The 20,799-nt window shown below is 40.8% G+C and overlaps 1 protein-coding gene across 4 annotated transcripts in view; it reads left to right on the top strand.

Moving 5' to 3' along the window:
• The window catches only part of aff4 (AF4/FMR2 family, member 4), a 31,758-nt gene extending 12,358 nt beyond the window's left edge, over nt 1-19,400 (top strand). For 2 of the 4 annotated variants that reach the window (XM_080483605.1, XM_080483604.1), the window contains exons 2-21: nt 3,072-3,201; nt 6,016-6,807; nt 7,314-7,352; nt 7,545-7,631; nt 8,031-8,058; nt 8,167-8,230; nt 8,397-8,489; nt 8,748-8,892; nt 8,992-9,742; nt 9,886-10,037; nt 10,259-10,344; nt 11,037-11,274; nt 11,713-11,810; nt 12,265-12,328; nt 12,969-13,105; nt 13,881-13,952; nt 14,163-14,256; nt 14,406-14,449; nt 14,602-14,825; nt 15,508-19,400. In XM_080483605.1, coding sequence (XP_080339731.1) covers nt 3,076-3,201; nt 6,016-6,807; nt 7,314-7,352; nt 7,545-7,631; nt 8,031-8,058; nt 8,167-8,230; nt 8,397-8,489; nt 8,748-8,892; nt 8,992-9,742; nt 9,886-10,037; nt 10,259-10,344; nt 11,037-11,274; nt 11,713-11,810; nt 12,265-12,328; nt 12,969-13,105; nt 13,881-13,952; nt 14,163-14,256; nt 14,406-14,449; nt 14,602-14,825; nt 15,508-15,635 — 3,462 coding nt within the window. In that variant the 5' untranslated portion in view covers nt 3,072-3,075 and the 3' untranslated portion in view covers nt 15,636-19,400. The remainder of the gene's footprint in view (nt 1-3,071; nt 3,202-6,015; nt 6,808-7,313; nt 7,353-7,544; nt 7,632-8,030; nt 8,059-8,166; nt 8,231-8,396; nt 8,490-8,747; nt 8,893-8,991; nt 9,743-9,885; nt 10,038-10,258; nt 10,345-11,036; nt 11,275-11,712; nt 11,811-12,264; nt 12,329-12,968; nt 13,106-13,880; nt 13,953-14,162; nt 14,257-14,405; nt 14,450-14,601; nt 14,826-15,507) is intronic. The other 2 variants (XM_080483607.1, XM_080483606.1) reach the window with 1 other exon arrangement.
• The last annotated feature ends 1,399 nt before the right edge of the window (nt 19,401-20,799 follow it).

Below are 20,799 nucleotides of genomic sequence, written 5' to 3'. Positions count from 1 at the left end.
TATTGAAACTACGCAAGGTCCACTTATTTAAAATGCCTCTTCTTTGCTTAAGTTTCTCTCACATCTTGACATCTTGTTTTCCATGTTTATTCAAATCTGAAAGTACTCTGTCGTTTCTTTATAAATGGACAATCACAGTGGAGGTACACATCGATTTTAATATTATTTGTGATCGCCACAAACAAGCATTTGACTTGTTGATCATCTGTTTAATCTTGCTGATTAGGTCGGTGTGAGAACGGTGTTTACAAAGAAACCTTGCCAGGGGCGTCTGATCAATACAGTATTGTGACAACAGTGACTCCTTCACGCCTGCTACTGACACCGGCAGTCTCATTTACATAAGCATTCACTAACATGATTCCAGCTACTACTAACATTGTACAAGGTTTCCTTATTTGGTGCACCTTTGTTAACCATGTCTTTACGGTGACACAAGAAATGCTTCCTTGGGAGACATCTTATGTGTATCAAGGATATGTCATTGGACATCCCATCTTTACTCTCTGGTTATCCTTATTTTAAATCTAATGTGACTGTGGCACAGCTTTTATAGTTCTCACAACACTTCTGTATTTGAGGTTAAATGAAATGAAATGCATACAGAATCAATAATATTTTCTTTTCTTTAATATTACCAGTAATGTCTGTTGCATACATCAATTATGATTTGCTCAAATCACTGTTCACATGCGTCAGCTGGCTCCTATTTGAGGTCCTGTGTTACTTTTTGCATACCGTTTGATTTCTGGTTCAGGATTTGCTGCAGAGTTCTGGTACATTGTCAGAACCCCTCTTCCCGTATAAGTATGACTGCTCTGTATACACATGCAGGAGTAGATCTGATTTCTGTCACGTTATTTGGACGTGTTAATCCAACTCTGAAAGCTTTGATTTCTGTCGAGGTAACATGTAACCCCTGAAGCTACCGAGCACAGTTTTTCCTCCATATGCTGTAAAGATTTGTAATCCTTGTCCAGTTTTAATCGGACTAATGCAATAATTATTTTTTGGGGTGTCGTGTGTCAAAAACATAGTCGGTGATATAGTACTTTCTAAGCTGTGTTTGGTTAAATTTTTTGGTTAGTGTTGCTTCCACACTTGGATCACATAAGATATCAATTTAAGATATAAGATATTTTTCTACTATCTCAAATCTTAAACATCTACTTTCTTCATGGTTCAAATGGCAGCTTTCACACTTCCATAAATGCAACAGTAACTCTGCAAAGGCACCAAGGTTCATTTTAATCTAACCAAACCTGACTGCGGTGAACACACCCTGAGACCATTGAAATGTAGGAAGCATTATTTCCAGGGCCGTTTCTGAAGCCACAGACATCATTTATAGCATGAAAGATCCTCAAATGATAGTTGGTACTTGTCAGCTGTGTGGTAGAGCAGGCTAAATAACTGGCATGGGGCACAATTTGCTGGATTGCGGCTTGAGTAAATTATCTGCGCTGTAAGTTTTAGTAGACACTTGTCTGTACAAGGTAATCAGTGGTCAGTTCCGTCGTAGCAGGTTTGTCATTATAGAAAGTGTGTGTTGTTTGGTTATTGACTCCATCTCGTCTAAGCTGTGCTCTGAACTGAGGCAACTAAAGTTCATGGATGACAAAAGTGTTGCAGAAACATTGGATTTTTCTTTGCCCCTCGACTGATAAAACTGTTGCCAATACAATGTTCCAGTCAGTGGTTACAGCTTACATCGCTTCCTGTGAATCGGTTTAATGTAGCATAGTTGTAGCGTAAATCACATTGCCTGCTGGGCGTAATGACTCACAGTTGGGAGATGTTGATGATGTAAAACAGACAGAGGTTTTGTAAAAAATGTGGCTTGGAAACTACAGTTTAGCCTCATTGATTAGTTTTGCTGACAGCCAGTTCGATGCTGCTGGCAATAATCATTCTCCATGATATGACGAGATGCCTTATTTTTCATGTTTTGAATGACAGTCCACAGCAGGTTTATGGTTACGAGTTCAGTAAATGTTGTCTGTATTTATTTTTGACACAGATGTTGCCTTGTGCAGCGTCTTTAGTTGCTCAGATTCAATTAGGAGTCACTTTCCCATCTGGTTCTTTTCATCTTTTTAGTCATACTTAGTGGAGATTAAGAACACCCTTGTGTAATGTGTTTATAAAGTATGAGGAGATTGGGTGCCGACTGCATAATCATACCCTGTCAACAGCCTTAAAAATCACTGTTGTCAATAACAGAGCCTAAAGCTGTTGACTTTAAAACTGGGAGGCGACGTGACCGGCTGACATTATGCCCGTTTCTCTTTTCAAGTGTTGTCACTGCTTTCCGTTAAACAAGCAGGGCAAACGTGGCTTCTCTCCCCAAATGACCATTTAGTACCGCCAGTGGCATTATTTGAGGCTTCAGTGTGCATTAGAAAGACATTAACAGCCCTGGCCTTCTGTCCCTCGCAGTGTACACAGTTTTATGATGCTGGGCGGTGCCCGAGTCGAACCCTGCTCCCTCGAAGGACGCTGCCCTGAAACGCCTCCCTGCTTATTTATGTTTGCTCTGCACATACTACACGCAGAAGGAAAATAAAAGCAGGCTGCCGTTGAGTTACTTTCTCTCACCTAGAGTGTAATAGATGCATGTCTGGTTTTGTCTTTAAATCACACAATGTGATCACAAGTTTTCTCTGCTGTTACGAAGTTTCATTGACCATCTGCACAAGGAGACTACTCGCTGAAGCAGCGTCTGGAATAGTCAAAGCTTATTAGACACTACTTTCTCCACAGGTCATCTGCATGTTATTTACGATTTTGAATTTTAATAATGATCGTCCACTTTGTCCATCTGAAGCAGTGACTGAATGTACTGTGAAAATGATTAGTCTCCATTTCTCGATGAGGAAGAAGATCATAAATAGGCATAATTTAGATGTATTTTATAGACTCTTCTGGCCTTTTACTTCACAGAGGCTTTTACTTTGATAGTATTGCCCATTCTTAGCCGTCCTTGGGCAGTCATGACACGAGGAGCTTGCTCTTTGTCTTCATTTCCTCTGCATGCTTTTTATGTTGATTTGTTCTTTTTATGTTAACAGCAACATGAACCGTGAGGACCGGAATGTGCTCCGAATGAAAGAAAGAGAAAGGAGAAATCAAGAAATCCAACAGGGAGGAGGAGAGGCCTTTCCAGCAAATTCCCCTCTCTTTAATGAACCCTACAAAGTGGTATGTTTCCCTCACCCGCCTTTACTTTCGACATATAATTGATCAGTCACTTGCAAGGAATTTGCAGCACAGACAGGAAGCGAATACCTCACATAGGATCAGAAGACACCATGGCAAAGCAGTTTGGTCATGTGGTTCTTTTTTTTTTTTTTTTTCTAAACATCAATTCTGCCAAACTATTTATTTGCATGTGGAGGAATTTGACTGACTTCTGTTTCAGGTTGTTGTTGTTTGTTTTATTCTAACATCCTTCCTCATGTAGTCATTTTATGATATTTCCCTGAATGCACTTGGGCATTGTTTCAATATGGAGAAGGAAAAAAAAATATTTTCAATTTATGGTGTTGATTGGTTTTTCAGTTATCTTCATAACGCTGCAGTGTCTCTAATGTTTAAAGTTGACGTGTGAGAAAGTCAAAAGGCCTAAATCCACATGCAGGAGTTTCTTTGTTGAACGTGTCTGAACAAGTTCTACTGGCAAGAATATTAAACGTTAAATCAAGGTGAGCGCACAAACTCAAAAGACGTAATTATATTCTCGTTATGATTATGTGTCATTAAAGTAAGAAAGAAAAAGAAAGAAAGCATAAAATAATACATACATTTACGATTGAGTAGTGGTTTCAATGATCGCCCTGTGACGGTTTAATTTTCAACAAAACATTCAATTCACTTTTTTGACTCCATCTGACTTTGGTTAGCTTTTTGGTTGGAAGTAAACAAACGGATGTTACGCCACTGTTCCTCGTGTGTCTTCCTCTTGCGCATACAGACACACATAAATGTAGGCCAGCCGGCTCCTGCCCAGCCAATATAATTGTAAAGAGGATTTGAGTTCTCTGTGTGGGTCTAATCTTTGCCACTAACCAGATTTGAACAGATGTAAGTGGCTCCTCTCTTAAGCTAGTGCCAGCCATCAAGGAGGCAGCGAGGAATGTGTCCTGACAGGTTGAGAACAAAAAAGCCACCACTGGTGAGTGGCTAGTGTTGGTGTGTATGTGTGTGTGTTTCGAACAACAACAAAGAGGAAAATACGAAGGCTGACATTATGGACAAGAAGCCCTTGACCTTTGGAAAGGAAGAAGGCATTTTCAGCAAATGATTTTGTCATGCAAAAGTACAACTATGGTGCTTAAAAAAATCAAGGAGATGGAACACTGTGGTAAGGGCAAACCGTTTGAGTCTGTTGGCTGTTCTGGACTTTGTATCTTGTGTCTGTTGCTTGTGCGAGTCTTATGTAAGCTTTAGTTTGACTTTTTTTTTCCCTCTCTGTCATGCTCCACTAAGTGGAAGCTTACAGTGTTCTGCTTTAAAGGCCATGTGTGCTCACAGCTGCAGCTGCGGCCTCCCAGATGTAGACCAGCACAACGGCAATATTTTTATGGTGCAGGGTTCATGTACCCGCTCAGCTGCACACAGTGACGAGCAGTGAACTCTATCAAGATGCACAATCATGTTCAAGTTCTTGTTATGTTATGGCGGAGGCGTTATGTTTTCAGTTAAAAAGGGAAGCTTTTAAAGTTTGTACTTAATACATTTTAGTACATGCATAAGACTCCTCAGGTCTGGTTACCCAGGATGACTTTTGAACATGTGGCAAGATCTTGCTAATCCCCAGAGACATTGCAAAGATCTGGCTCAGGAAATTAAAAATGATGTTTGCATTTGGCTATATCTTCAGAGCAAAGAAAAAAAAAAGAGTACGCAAATTGATGTTTTAGTTCAATTATTTCCCCTCTTTGTAATGTATTGCTGTTGAACAATGATGCTGGGAAAGATATTGCCTGGTTGTAATCGAAGTAACATGTCATGACCGGCACATTTCATAAGACAGAAAGCAAAATATTAGCAGTGTTCAATTTCCTCTGAAAGTTTATTTAGATTAAAGAGCAGCAAAAACGTGTGTGCTGACAGAAATGTAATGCAGTCAGAATCGGTTAAAGCATAGGTATGGTTTAAATACAGTAATCATGGTGCATTACAACTGTTTTTTATTTGTTGGCTGTTTTTATTCTGCAGCAGAACACAGTGTTGCAATCAATGTGGCTGTAAACAAAGGGTTTGTTGAAGAAACTAACGATTCAGCTGCTTCTAGTTAAACCTCAAGCACTTTTTTTTTTCTTTTTTTTTTTTTGTTGCTTTTAGCTTTATCTGCCAACAAAGGGACTGTGCCACTATCGGTATGCATTTTAAGCTTTCTGGAAACAAAACTTGGATTAACGTTGTGCTTAAACACACCAAGAGTCTGTATAAAGCATGTCAAATCAAGAGCCCATAAGAAAAGTGTGTGATTCTACTGTTCACCGGCGCGTCATACTCGCAGGAGGTGGTGGAGCGTACGTTATGACCAATTTGGTTACATTTCCTGCTGCAGATAACGGCTTGTGTTTCCTCACCTTCAGTGTAAATCTGTCGAACAAAACGGCGGTGTGAGGCTTCATGTGAAACTGGATACTGAGCTCAGACCTCTGTCACGGGCTGGTTGCAGAAGGGTTGACTGGAACCCGTGGCCTCAGAGTGATTGATTCACCTCTGTGTTGGAACTCTGGGCTGACCCTGATCTGTTTTCACAGATGGGTTTGGGCTGTGCAGGACTAACTTTGTGGTTAGTCTATTTTCAACAGACAATTTCATATATAACCCAACAGTTTAGTTTATATTCAGTGAAAATCTGAATTTCTATGAAGAGCTTCTGTGTGATTCTTTTTCAAATCAATTTTTAACCGTGATTATGAGAACATAAAAGTTAAACTTGTACCAGTAATTGTTCTGCTTTCCCTCCTTCTCTCCATTTCCCCTCTTCCTTGTCTGTAGTCCAGCAAAGAAGATAAACTGTCCAGCCGTATTCAGAGCATGCTGGGCAATTACGACGAGATGAAAGAACCGATTGGTGACACACTTCCAAAGCTTGGTGGAAAACCTTCTAACAGCTCGTCTTCCTCAGAGGACAAATCAGGCCCACCCTTGTTTGGCGGGGACCAGCGTGGTATCGCTAGCGGCGGCAGCAGTCAGAGCAGTAAGTGGACTCCTGTCGGCCCTGCAGCAGGTGGATCCTCATCCCAGTCTCAAAAACGCTCAGGACTTCAGGGCGGGCACAGCAGCCAGAGGAGCAACGGAGGAAGTAGCGGCAGCAACAGTAGCCAAAGAGGGGAGGTGCGGGAAAAGAAGTCAAGTAAACACAGCGGTGGCTCAGAGCACTCGAAGTCGCACACATCAAGTCCAGCTAAGGGCTCTCTGAGCTCCTCCAGTGGTCACTCGCGGAGCTCTTTGTCTGCCGAGCAGCACCACAGCAAAGAACGTTACCGCTCCAAGTCCCCGCGAGACAGGGAAGCTAATTGGGACTCTCCCTCACGGGTTCACACCTCCTTCCCCAGTGGACAGCACTCAAGTCAGTCATTTCCCCCGTCTCTTATGTCTAAGCCGAGCTCCATGCAGCAGAAGCCCACAGCATATGTGCGGCCTATGGATGGCCAGGAAACGGCAGAACCCAAGACCTCGCAAGCAGAAAGTTACAGCGGACAATCGCACAGTAGCACAATGGGAGAGATGAAGTCCAATGGAAAGGCCTCACTTTCCAAACTCAAGATACCCTCACAACCTGTAGAGGTAAGAGTCATTGTACGGCTGATTTATTCATTCGGAACGCCTGGTGTTCATGTCTACCAATCACAAAAGATTATGAAAGATGTTCAGCATTTCAAACTGAAAACTAGAGCAAGGTTTCTGTTTGAACATTATAATATAGTCCAAGTGAGCTGTGTATATTTCTTTCTAAAGAAGGATTGGATTTTATTTTTCACCCCTCTTCTGAAAGCCCATGTAAACAGAAGAAATGATCACCACAAATGAAACCTAACAGACTTCATAAAACTGAAAATCAATCATTTAGATTTCAAATTGCCTTTAGAGTTTAGGGCTTATTCGAGCAAAGCAGTCTAAATGATTCAAATATGATGTGTTTTAACATTGATGTTATTTGGTAAATATATGAGCTCCCACCTGTTTTACATAGCTGAGCAAACTTCTAGGTTTCATAAAGTGCCGCAAGAGTGAATCTATGTACTCAAAATGTTTTGGATCACATCTGCTAAGCATGGCGTTTCTGTCTTTAGGGATCCGGGGACGCAAACTGTGTAGATGAAATTCTGAAGGTATGAGCATTATTTATCCTTTTTTTTTTCTTTTATTTATTTCTTTTTTTTACATTTTCTGGATATTTTTCATATTTTGTCACTCCAAAAGTTCATCACAGGTCTTCCAAATAAATCGTTTCATATTATTCTCTTCGTTCAGCTAATTTGTTCCTTTTCCCCTGTGGGCATTTTTTATTTTTTTCAATTCAGGAAATGACTCAGTCGTGGCCCCCGCCGTTGACAGCCATCCACACTCCCTGCAAAACGGAGCCCTCCAAGTTTCCATTCCCAACCAAGGTCAGAAGTACACCAATGCTTTTTTTTTTTTTTATCCAAATGACTGCGTCATGATGAATTGTTCAGGCTTAATTAATGCCCAAAAAAATAAAAAAATTGGTGCCACAAAAAGACCTCACGTAGCCCTTCAGGGAAAACCTGCGTAGAAACTCTTTGATTATGTGGTGATGGAGCTTATTATTGACAAATACATGAACTGATTGAATGCTAAAGTGCTTTTCACTGGGCTTCATCTCTGTTTCACATACTTCTTTTACTTTTTATTATGAGATCTAGCTAATGAAAGGGAACATTCGATGATTTTAAATTTACAGACGCATTGTGCACAATTCCTTAACAAAAAAGAACAAGCTGAGGAAATTAATTCTTGGTTTGTTTTTTGTTTTTTTTGTGTCCTAGGATACTCACCCTTTTCCAAGTGGACACAGTAAGTCTCAGATCCCTTTCTGATCAACACCTGAGATTAAAATCTGTACTATGATACTACATGTAGCACAGGTGAGTGACATAACTCTTTATTTTGTGTGTGTTTTAGAGCGAGCCGGTTCATCCAAAAGCTCAAGCAGCCACCAGCCCAAAGCCTGCGATGACCAGCCAACGTAAGTGATGCATCCTTTGCTTCATCCCTTAGTTGTTAGTAGTAGTGGCATTGCCAACAGCACTAAGTAGCACTAAACAGATATGATTTAGTTAATGTCAAACTGCAGCAGTTACCCTCCTTATCAATGATAAGAAGAAATAATTATGTTTTATTCTGCATCTCAGTATGCTAGAAGATGACCTGAAGCTAAGCAGTAGTGAGGACAGTGATGGAGAACAGGACTCTGCCAAGAATGCCTCAAGGAACACGTCAGCAAGGTAAAGATTAGAGCTGAGAAAATCAACATAGGAGACATTTAAATGCTGAGTTTAGAATATCACCATGCTGGTCACATACAATCTTCACACAGAGGAATTTACGCAGGAGTAAAAACATGTACCGGTATTTGTAGCAAAGATAGGAAACACATGCTATGATGCAATAGGATCCTTGTGTGAACCATGGCTGGAAGTGTATAGTACACTCTTTTTTCCCCATACAATTACCCTGTTTGACTCTCTTATGTCTAACAACAGCACTAACAGTGAAGCGGCTGAGCAATCGAGAGATGACTCCAGCAGCCACAGTGGGTCTGAGAGCAGCTCGGGCTCAGACAGCGAGAGCGAGAGCAGCACGACTGACAGCGAAGCCAATGAGCAACCACGACCCGCCTCTCCTGAAGTAAATAATGAACAGTAACGTTTTATTTATATCACCCAGATTTAAATTGGTTCACTAATTCAAATATTTATTTTTTTTGTGCTCTTTTTGTTTCTTCAGCCTGAGCAACACATGGCCAACAAGTGGCAACTTGACAACTGGTTCAAAAAGACAAAGCAGCTTTCCCCTGCATCTCCAGTGGATAGCAGTAATGCTCCACCCAAATGCAAGAAAGAAGGTCGAGATAACAGCTCAGGGCGTGGCTACGGTAGCCAGGGAGGGAGCTCGAAAGATTCAGCGACGCCCACCCCAAGCAGGGACCTACGGGCCGCGCAAAAGGGCGCAGAGGGTGGTCGTGGCCGGCAAAAATCACCGGCACAGAGCGAGGGTGGCGCTAATCCTCGAATTCGAGTGGGTAAAAAGCAACCCAAAAAGTCAGAAAAGCCCCCCGTGGTTGAGGAACCCAAGGGAGGTTTGAGAGTGGAGACTGAGCCTGCTCCGGACATTCCTCGGCCCAAAGCTCCCACTAAAGGTTCCCGTAAGCCAAGCATCAAAAAAGAGCCCAAATCCTCACCGAGGCCCACTGCAGCCACCGTCAGCACCACCGCGGATAAACGCAAGGGCAAGATAGCCAGCAAAACTTCCCAGAAGTCTCGAGAATTTGTTGATACAGACTCTTCGTCGTCGGATTCCGAGGGGAACGAAAGTATCCCGTCCTCTTCGCAGACGCCGAAGTACACAGAGAGTATCAGAACCCCTGTGTGTGTGTTTTCTCCTATGGAGGAGAAAGAACTGTTGTCTCCACTCAGTGACCCTGAGGAGCGCTACCCTGCAAGACAACCTCAGCAGCAGGTTTTACTTGTGAAGATAGGTAAGTCAAAACTACCCCCGGATAGTTGTTATAGTGATATCAATGGGCACTCCCATCTGTCCTTGTGTTACACTCATCTAAGGTTTTCTTTGCTTTAGGACAAAACCTTACTTACTTGTCCCCTTCCTTCCCGTTTCCTATAGATCTCAGCTTGTTGTCAAGGATTCCAGGGCGGCCTTACAAAGAGCCCAGTGAGATAAAAGTGGAGAGGGACGACTCGCTGGACAGGGACAGCAAAGACTTCAGCAAACAGAGCTCCGAGAAGAGCTCAAGCAAAGCCAAGAGGAAACACAAGGTAGAGCACATTTCATCATTTAACTTTTTTTTTTTTTTCCTCCATTAAGATGCAAGAGGTTCTCAATGTGTTGGTTTCCCTTAGCTGGTATTTTTCGCTGCGCAAGAGCTTCTCCAAATCTCCCAACAGATTGTCATGAAAGCATCCAATTGCATTTTGAGTCCGTCAGCAATGATATTTTGGTGGCGATCCAACCCAAACTCTTTTGTTATTCTTTTCAGAACGATGATGATGGTGCCAAGATAGAGGGAAAGCGAATCAAGCTGGAGGAGAAGTCTCTATCTCATCATAAAAACAGCAGTAAAGAGTGAGTGTTTTTCCTGATTGATTCACAGTAAACTCTCTACACATAGAGTGAGGGTAGTACTTCATTTTTGCAAGGCCAAGCCAAACTTGCCAGATATCTTTGGCTTCACAGGATTAAACTCAAATGAACATTGTAAAATCAAATCAAAGCATAAAGCTCAGCAACTTGGGTTATTCATCCCATCTCATGCTCCTGCAGCTGCAATGTGAATTCTACATCTTTGCAATGTACTTGTTCAAAGTTATCAGGAATTTCACAATTGAATCTTTGAGTTTTAATACGATATTTGTCCAGATATAAGACAACCCTCTCTTTATTACATATTTTGAAGTGAAATACAGGGGTAGCGGGACACAGACACACTCTTAACAGTATATCTTTGCTGAGCTTCTAAGGTGTTCCTGGTTATATACACTTTGACATACACTGTCGTCAGCCCATTCTTTCTCCAGATCCCCTGCCTTGCTAGTTCCACTCAGGCTATTGTAGCTCTTATGTGCCAATTTTGCTTGCTGCTCCCATAATGCGCCATCTTCATTGCCATTAAAAGCATTTAAGATCCAGCATTTTCAATATTTTGGCTTGCTTAGTAACACCTGTAGCTGGCAGTCTGGCACCTTATATACACACGCCAGTCTTTTGTTGGACAGTATTGTTAAATGTATGTAATTTATGGTCGATTCAAATTCAAGCAGGTCTAAAAGATCTTTGGAGAAGAAAGAGGAGCCGGTCCCCTCTCCTTCTATGTCCGGCCCCCTGCGAACACCAAAGGCAGAGCATCCGAGTCGGAAGAGGACGGTCAGCCAGTCGTCCACCTCGCTGTCCAGTGGGACAGGAAGTGGAAAAGAGGGGAGCCACAGCACCAAGGGCAGCTCCACCTCCAAACACCGAAAAGGAGAGGACAAGGGACGCAGCACACGTGACTGCAAGGTGGGTGTGAGTAATCTTATCGCTGGGCATTTGCTGTGTGCGTGAAAACCCGGCAAACACTGGATCCTGCAATGTGTGAGAACAGTTTTTCGTGCCCAGCTGTGCAGTGTGTATTCCCTCTGGAGATAAAGTGACTGTACAGAGGACAAACTAGTTGTTCCTGTGAGAAGAGAAGGAGCAGTTGGGCTCGCTCAATGGCTGAAAGTGTATATTACGTGTTTGCTTTTCCCAAATGTTACAGTAAACTGCATAATGTTAAATGTTTCCGTATAATGAAAACCACAAATCCAAGTATTAACAGGATGTCTGTTACCACCCAGAGGCAATTTATTTCCTCCTGACTATAATCTCACCCCTCTCCATTTTTATCACGCTTTTCAAAAACCAAGATCCTTTTTTCCCCTCCTCAAAGTTTATTTCCTCTCACTATTTCTGCAGGAGAAATCCTCAAAGGGCTGTGATAACCAGCTGGCTGTGCCTCCGCTCTCCACAGATGGGTCCAAGTCTCAAAGATCCAAGCTGGTGTTTGAGGACAGGTAAGAGGAGACCTTTCCACTGTGGATAACCCCTCAGCAGGGCACAGTGAAAGAATGGCTGTTGGATCTAGGGTTGCCTTTGATGCATAAAGCTGTAGGAGGCTGGGGAGGTCATGAATGATGTGTCTGCATGCCGGCAAGATGATGTAAATTTCCATTTTAAAAGCTTCTCTGCTGGGAATCTCTGTTCTTTTCATGCTGAGGTAAAGAAACGGCACAGCCCCAGCTCTTGGTTTGATGTCTTTTGTTTCAGATTTTGATTTAATAGAAGAGATTTTCAAGGGCTTTAGGCATTGTTTGTATCTTTACTTTGGAGGTTCTGTGATTAGAAGATGAACATGCTGAAACTGAGCCAAGACACAGGGTTGTAAACAGTTTCTGTTACATTATTGTGCTTTTTTTACCCCCCAGGTGAATCAAATTCAGTTAATTTAGCTAATGAATTTCCTTTCAGGGTCCATTCAGCAGATCACTACCTACAAGAGGCCAAGAAACTTAAACACAATGCCGACGCACTGGTAAGAGCACACACTAAATCACCATTTGCTGGTGTAATTGAGATGTTGTGGTGTCAGTTGTTGCATGCAAAGCAGTGAGAGCAGAGGACAGCGAGGATAACACCTTTCGAAACTAAACCCTGATGAATCTTTCGCATCAAGCTTAATGCAACTGGTTGATACATGTTTGCTTCATTGGTTCTTTATGGTAGGGTTTATATGCTTGACTGTGAAGTTTAGCTCCTTTTTTATTTAAAAAGCAAAGCTGCAGGTATTTTTTTTTTTTACCTGGCTACTGTAAGATCAGCAAGTAGCTATGTGTTACTCCATGTTTGGTGTCAGTTACCGGCATGGATACTACGAGCGGTTGTTACTCTCACTTATGTAAGCTCATTGTGTTTTTGCAACATTTACTTTCCCTACAAGTAATGAATCACACTGGATCAGAGGGCCAACACAAATGTTGTGGTTTACAGAACTTTCTCATACACGTCAATGTGCTGGACCAAAAGCCATATTAAATCAATCTCATGTGAACCGCATTTCACCCTTTTTAACTGGAACAGTCAGTGACCATGTTGCAGTCCAATTCTGCAATTCCTTCACTAAGTTGGGAAGCAAAAACCAAACATCAATAAAATGTTTTTCTATTTCCGAACAGTTGGACCGTTTCGAGAAGGCAGTGTACTACCTGGATGCCGTGGTGTCCTTCATTGAATGTGGTAATGCTCTGGAAAAGAGCGCTCAAGAGGCCAAGTCCCCATTCCCCATGTACGGTGAAACTGTGGAACTTATCAAGTAAGGACAAATACATTCATCACTGTCAAACAAGCACAGTTTGAGTCCACACTTCAAAGTCTGTTTACTAGTCTGAGGGAGTTTGTGTACATATATAAATGAAATTGCAGGATTTTGTGGCTCTCGGGTCTGTTGTTACTTAAGTGAAAGTTTGTTGGATTTGAAAAAAACCTGGGTTAAAAAAAAAAAAGAAATTAAGTGAGTTCACCCAAACACTGTAACGTGTTTCTCATCCCCCGCTTTAGGCTAGTAACTAAATCCTGCATTATCCTGTACTAGCAGACAGGATTTAAGTCAAACATGGTCACAAATGCATTGTGGACAGTTTAAGCTCCAGGTTATTTAAAAAAAAAACCAGTCTGTTGAATCTGGTGACATCCTGTGGTGAGATTTCAGAATGCAGTTGGCTGAAAACCCCCTTTTAAAGCAGGCAGCAATTTTGTAAATTCCTCAAAATGCAAGCTGTTCCTTTTTAAAAGCGTCTTTCGTTTGTCTATTCTGACGGTGCAGTTATGTGGGCTGTGTTCAAGTGAACCCACTTTGCATGTTTAAAAAAGAAAGTCATTTACGAAAGAAAAAGATGAAATAACTTTTTTAGGTAATTATAAAAAGTTATAACCATATTTTAGATTTCTTTTGTATTTCTGCTAATTGATCTTCCTCAGTACTACAAACAAGAGCGTCACACTAACCACTGTGTTGAGCAGTAGTATACCGTCACTTTTGATGTATATGTACGAAAAGCCAAGCATTTGCATTGTTCCTGTGTGTGCAGATACACTATGAAGTTAAAAAGCTATATGGCCCCAGATGCTACTTCAGCAGACAAGAGGCTCGCTGTGCTTTGGTAAGTATACACACTGGTACATGTGGCCCTGTCCTTGACCTTCAGCTCGCCGCACTCGGACCTCGCCGTCGCTAAATTTGGTTATTTATTTAACAGCAGTTGTGTATTTAGCCCCACCCCTCTTCCTCCCACCCACTGCCACACACGTGTTCACTCCTGCTTTGTTTGTTTGCGAGTTTTATGTCAGTGTTTATCTCTTCCTCCTCCTAGCCTTCGATGCCAGTCTCTTCTCTACCTGCGGTTATTCAAGTTGAGGAAGGACAGTGCTCTGAAATACTCCAAAACACTCACCGAACACTTAAAGGTATTTCTATTTGTTCTCAGAGGTAGCTGAGTTTTTTTGATCAAACATTGAAAACCAAACAGTTTACGTCATTGTGTTTTTCTGTGATTGTCTTAATTGGCTGTGCACCAACTGCTTTTCTTTCTCCTGTTTATTTTCCCATGTAACAGAATTCTTTGAGTAACACCCAGGCTCCGTCTCCAGGAATGGGAAAGTAAGTCAAGTTCATCATTTGCTTTTGGATTAGTGCAAATACAGCACAAAACAAATCGCATGACGAAGCCAGCAACTGTTGGTGGGTCAGGAAACAGTCGCACGTATGACTCACACTCGTGCGCTTCATCTTTTTGCTCGTTCCTACCACAGTAAGGCAGCGGGAATGCCCTCTCCAGTGTCTCCCAAACTCTCCCCGGGCACAGCGGGCGGCTACTCGTCAGTCGTCAGCAGCAGCAGCAGCAGCACCAGCTCGTCTGTGACCATACCTCAGCGTATCCACCAGATGGCTGCCAGCTACGTCCAGGTGACCTCCAACTTCCTGTATGCCACCGAGGTCTGGGACCAGGCCGAGCAGCTTTCCAAGGAGCAGAAAGGTAACCGCGCAAAACATCATTACTTCAAGATTTTTTTTATTTTATCTCTGGGAGGTGCTGTATGATAAACATTTCTTTCTTTTGGTTCCCAGTATTTTGTTTGGTAAATAGTCCTTCAATGCAATTTGCTCATTTTTATGTTTGCTTCATACTCGCATTAATCTACACAGATGGACAAATACTTTATATATACATACATATATCTATATATATAGATATATATCAGCAGTAACAACATCAGTAGCTGTTAGATAGCACATCAAATACCCTACACAAAACAGAGAAAAGCCCAAAAATTCTACATGAGCAAGCAGAAGTGGAGGAGAGCTGAAGGCCCACCCAGGCTGCAGCTTTCTGCTTGCAGTGTTTGGGGAACAGCGAGGGAGAAAAGGACGTAGCACAGCAACAAACGTCATCCTGACATCATACAGTACGGCAGTCTGCTCACTGGTACAGAGAAGAGAAGAGACCAGACGTTACAGGAGAGTCGCACACAAAGTTATTGGCATACGATAGATTTTTTTTTCACCAGACAACATTATAGGAACGTCGACACTTATTTGGCTTTTACACACATTCTGCAGAGTATTTCAACACATCTTGGTGTTTTTCGTTTTGTGGATCATTTCTTCCCTGGTTTTTATTAGTAGTGTGACTCCCTCTCGTTTGTATTTTCCCTCAGATTTCTTCTTGGAGTTGGACAAAGCAATGGGTCCTCTGATCTTCAACACCAGCAGCATGACAGAACTGGTGCGTTACACGCGGCAGGGCCTCCACTGGCTGCGCCTGGACGCTAAGCTTATTCCCTAGCGAGGACTCGGTCCCTGTACGCTGCTTCCAAACACCCACACCTCAGCCTCTTGTGTCCAGCGACACGTGCTCAAAGACACACACACACACACACACACACACACACACACACACACACACACACACACACACACACACACACACACACACACACGATCTCAAAGCTGACAAACACACAGACGATTGTGTACTGTATGAACTCGCACAGTTCACCTCTGGTCCTCCATGTACACACACGCACACACACACACACACAGAGACACACACACAGAGACACACGATGAAATCCTCAGACGTATCTCCAACACTGTGTCCATTTTCAACACCAGCTTGCCAAACAAACACTGAGCAATTTAGAACATCTCACACCTTCGACTGCACCACACGGGGAGAGGCATCGAAACTGCAACAGGAATCAAAAGAGCTTATCGCCTGGCTTCTTATATCGGCGTTTTCCAGGGACTCCTGGAAGGCCACGTTTTTATCTCTTCTGCATGGAAGCATCAGGTGAACTATTTATTCTGAATACACTAATACTGAGGTTTGGCTTGTCGGCTACTTTGGCTTTTAACGTTTTCTTTTTCTTAGTTTCACCAAAGTACCTCCCATGAACACCAAAGGTGCTTTAAAAATGAAGGTTTCTCTTTATCATTTTTGTGCCTTGTATGTGAGCTACAGGAAATCTGATCACCGGTCATATCTGATTCAATTCTATTTATTCTTTATTTTTATTTTTTATTTTTTTTGTCTTTTTTTTAAAGCAGCTCTTTTAAGCTGGCAACAATTATGTTTTTGTGATTGCAGTCGTGAATCCTTAAATCGCCTTCAGCAACGATGAGAAAGCAACGAAGTTGAGCCACAAATTAACCCACTATTCAGATTCATCGTGGTTTTTTTTTTTTTTTTAAACACTAGGGGATTATCTAGAAGCATGCCCGCAAGATTTATGAACTGTCGAAAGGGCTAGTATTCACAGCAGATTAATATCTTGAGAATATTCAGACGACTTAAATAAAACCACGTACCTAACCCTGGTTACAAATAAGATATTGATCTTTTTTTTCGCCCCCCTCTAGGCAGTATCTTCGGCTTCTCATCAGGGCCTTTTAAACCTTATTGTTTAAAACTTAAAACAACTTAATTATGTAAACACTGAAATGTTTTGCTCCAGTCTCACTAGATATCTCTTTCACGTTAGTAGCTCCATTGTTCAAAAGAATTCCCAGAGGGAAATTGATTTCCAGACATTTTTTTTATATATTTTTTTTCCACCCGATCGCTTTATTAGCCCGCAGCGTATTTTCCTGAAGGATCAACAGGGCGTGTCTGAAGTATTAAACCTCATGTTGACATATACGTGCAGTTTATCACATTGCAGTTTAGAAAAACTCCTAATTTGCCGCAATAAATAGCAAACTTATGGAAAGAGGGTTCATCACAGAATCAAACTCATTAGCAATTAGCAGTGTTGCTTATATTCTGCAGAGTCTTTTTTGTTTTTTGTTTTTTTTTTAATTTTATGATTTTATATATAGCTCAAATAAGTATATCGACCAATAAAGATTTTATTTATGTACCAAGCAGTTTTTTTTTTTTCTTTTTCCAGCTCGGCAAAAGCATAACTTGTAAAACGCATAAGTTTGAAACAGGGTTGCAAGAGGGGTTATAAGGATTATTTGTATATGTTATTGTTCCTATTTAAATTTTAAAATCATACTTGTATTACAATAAGGTAGAGATGACAGAGTAACTGTATGTTAGCATATAAGCATTTCTTTTTGTTAATTTAAGACGTATAGTTGCCATCACGGCAAATATGTGTGTGGCGTTCGTTTCAATTAGAACTGCAGCATTTCCGTTGCCATTCAACATTCGTTTTCGTACTTTTAAAACCCACTTCCAATAAAATTATGCTGGATTACAGAACCCGGGCCAGATCTTTTGCTATTGGTTGATTTTCATTTTACCTGGACACGAAAGTAACAAGAAAGATCTCGAAGTGACTTTCTCTTGAATTTGTTTTTAACTTTAAATTTCATCTCGATCTCCATTAAATTGCTGTTTGGCCCTGGGTCTCTCTTGTAATGTGTTTTTCTTTTGTTCCCTGGCTCCCTGGCCTTTACTGTCGGAGGCGATACTGTTATTTTTCTCTTACACTTGAAAAAAGTCAGAGGTCTTTTTTTAATCTATGCAGGATTTTTTTTCCTTCACAAAAATACCTTCTTTTTTTCTTTTTTCTTTTTTTTTTAGACTTGGGATTTTTCTCTCCCCCACTTGCTTCAATTTTTCTTCTTTTCCGCCTCAGTGAGAAACCTGTTGAACTCAAGTGTCCAATGCCTTTTAGCTTTTGCAATTTTATGTACTGGTTTAGTACACATGTGTATATAGGTGTGTTTTTATAACCAAACATGATGGCTTGAGCCATTTTGTACTTAAAGCTGGAGGCCACTTTTCTCATAAGAATTCCTCTTTGGGTTTTGACACCCCAGTCAATGTCTTCATACACTGGTACACTTTGTAAGTACAGGTCCGCGCCTTGTGTTCCTTTCACTACCTTGTAGTCAAATGTAAAGAAGATTTAAAAAAAACAAAACAACAAAAAACAATTAGCATTAGAATAATTTTGAACGGTTTGCTACTCACACTTATTTATTTTTCTGCCCCTTTGCTTAATGTTTTGTTTTTTTCTTTTCTATTCTATTTTTGCCTTTTTAATGATTTTATGAAATAGGAAGATGTAAATGTACTGGAGTTGTTCATGATGAGATTTCATTGTAAGTAGTAATTAATATTGAATCTAACTTGAAAGAATCCAGGGTAAGGTGAGGTTTTTTTTTTTTGTTTGTTTTTTTTGGGACATTCAGTAGGAAGATGTTAACTCTTGCATGTTTCTATTTAAATACAGCTGTATAAATTGTAAATATAACATTTCTTTAAGGGTGGATTTCTACTACAGGTTGACATTTCTATTGAATTTAAAAATGCTGTAAATAGACTTGTGAGATACTTTATGCACATTTCTTTCCCTTCTTTTTTTCCCCCCTCTGTGGGCTTTTGTGTTCTTCCTTCCAAGTTTGTTGCGGACGACGTTGCTGTCTGTCAAACGGACTCCTCTGTCCTTTTCACGCCGTGCTCGCACACCTATTTCCTTTGTCCTCCGCTCCACTCGTCTCTCAGTATCACAGTCGCCACATAATCATTAACGTCTCCGGATCGAATATTTTGTCCTCTCTGTATTTGATATGGAGCGTGTACTTTTCATGAAATGTATATTGTTGCGATCATGGGATGGATGAATGGATGGATGGATGAATGTTGGATGGATGGATGGCATGTACAGTCTGTTATGTAAAACCATGTCTGTTTCTTCCTCAGAGAGGCGTATTTACTATGTGTCCCTTTTGAACAATTGGTCCACCATGTCTTTTGAAACAGAGGTATTTCTCTACACGTCAAAACAGTTGTAGCAGTTTATACAGTATGTTGTATAACACCTTTTTTCTAAAAGTTGTCTCAAGACCGAGACCAGCAGCATACACTATGTACAATAAATCTAAATTGGATTAGTTTTAAGAGAACTGATGATAGAGATACTATATATGATGGATGCAATATGATTAAAGGTACTCATTGAGTTTGATCTTCAAACTTAGGTTATGTAATTTAAAAGCATTCTTGTGAAGTGAGTATTAATTGTGACTAATGAGAGTCTGTCCTGAATATTCTTTGTATTTTGCCGTATTGAGAATAAAAATATATATGGATATGTTTAATAGTGTGTGAACTTTTTTTTTTTAACTGAAAAATGAATTTCACTTTGGTACATTTACACTTGCATGTCAAAGCTGATGAAGATGTAAAGTTTTACACTTATGAAAGCCGGTCTTGCTAAATGCTGTGCAAGAAATCATGTTTTAAATTATTTGACTTTAAATACCAAAATGTATGTCAAAGTAACAAGCGCAAACCTAATGTTTACGTCATAATAAAGTTTACAATTTAATTCCCATAAGGTTAGAAATCATAGATTGTTTTAGATGTAAATTCACGAATGAGGGGAAAAACACATTTTCACAATGCCAGTAGTGAATCCCACACAAATGGTACATTTTACGTAATTATGAAGTAACTGCTATCTTTTCGATAATTAACAAGGTTTTGGTCACCTCGATTGAACAATTAGTTGAACAAAGATTAAAAATCTGGACCATTATGAGTGTCTGTGATTTTTTTTTTTTAATCTAATCACCTGTACACTGACACCGTCTCCACTGTGAAATGGTGCTAAAGCAGAATAACACTTCTCTGCTGCGAGTGCCTACACACAATTCTCTGAGGGAGGTTTGCAAAAACATAACGCAGCTGACAATAAAACGGTGGATATAAATTCTCACATGCATATTCGGTAAAGGAAGGGTTCGCCGTCTCACTATGAAGAGCCGGGGTCTGTTCTGCGTGTACTTCCCAGCTCCCTGCGAGAATTAAAGTACATGTTTGTTAAGGTAGCTGATGACGTATCTTGGCAGGAGGTGCGAATCTTGGTAGTCTTACTTCTGTGATGGATGGGTGTCCTGTCCAGGGTGATTGATGTTGGTGTGGATAGTCTCCTGCCTACAGGACCTTAACTTTAATACAGTGGGTGTGTATAGGTTGGACGAATGTAGGATGTATATATATATATATATGTATGTATATATAGAGAGATAGATGGATTATATGACAGTGTAAAACCACATGATTACATGTGATGGTGTTGTATTGGAGACGGTATTAATTCCTTGTTGTCAATGTGAGTGAGGATGGTTGGACAGATATGTCCACATGCACTGCATGTGTGCATACTGCACCGAAACATCATTTATCGCAATATGTCGGTCTTAAATTAGTAATAAATTGCCAATAATTCACGCAGCCCTACTTTTAATGCACTTTGTTCAAAATATGTCATGGACAACTTGGAATTTTCTCCAAGAAAAATGCAATCTAAATCTTTAGTGCTTCTCAGGGGGAAATACTGCACACCCCAGATCTGACCCCTCAGACGACACCACTGTGTGTCTCTGTGTTACGGTAGAATAGAACAGGATATGTTAATAATACCAGGTGTATGTTAATGGTAGCATTACAACATTTTAGAATGAAATGATAAATGACAATAATATAT

Source organism: Lipophrys pholis (assembly GCF_963383615.2).
Source record: "Lipophrys pholis genome assembly, chromosome: 16".
In the NCBI taxonomy this organism is placed as follows: domain Eukaryota; kingdom Metazoa; phylum Chordata; class Actinopteri; order Blenniiformes; family Blenniidae; genus Lipophrys; species Lipophrys pholis.
Note: the sequence above shows the minus strand (reverse complement) of the source record. Positions and strands in the feature narration are given on the sequence as shown.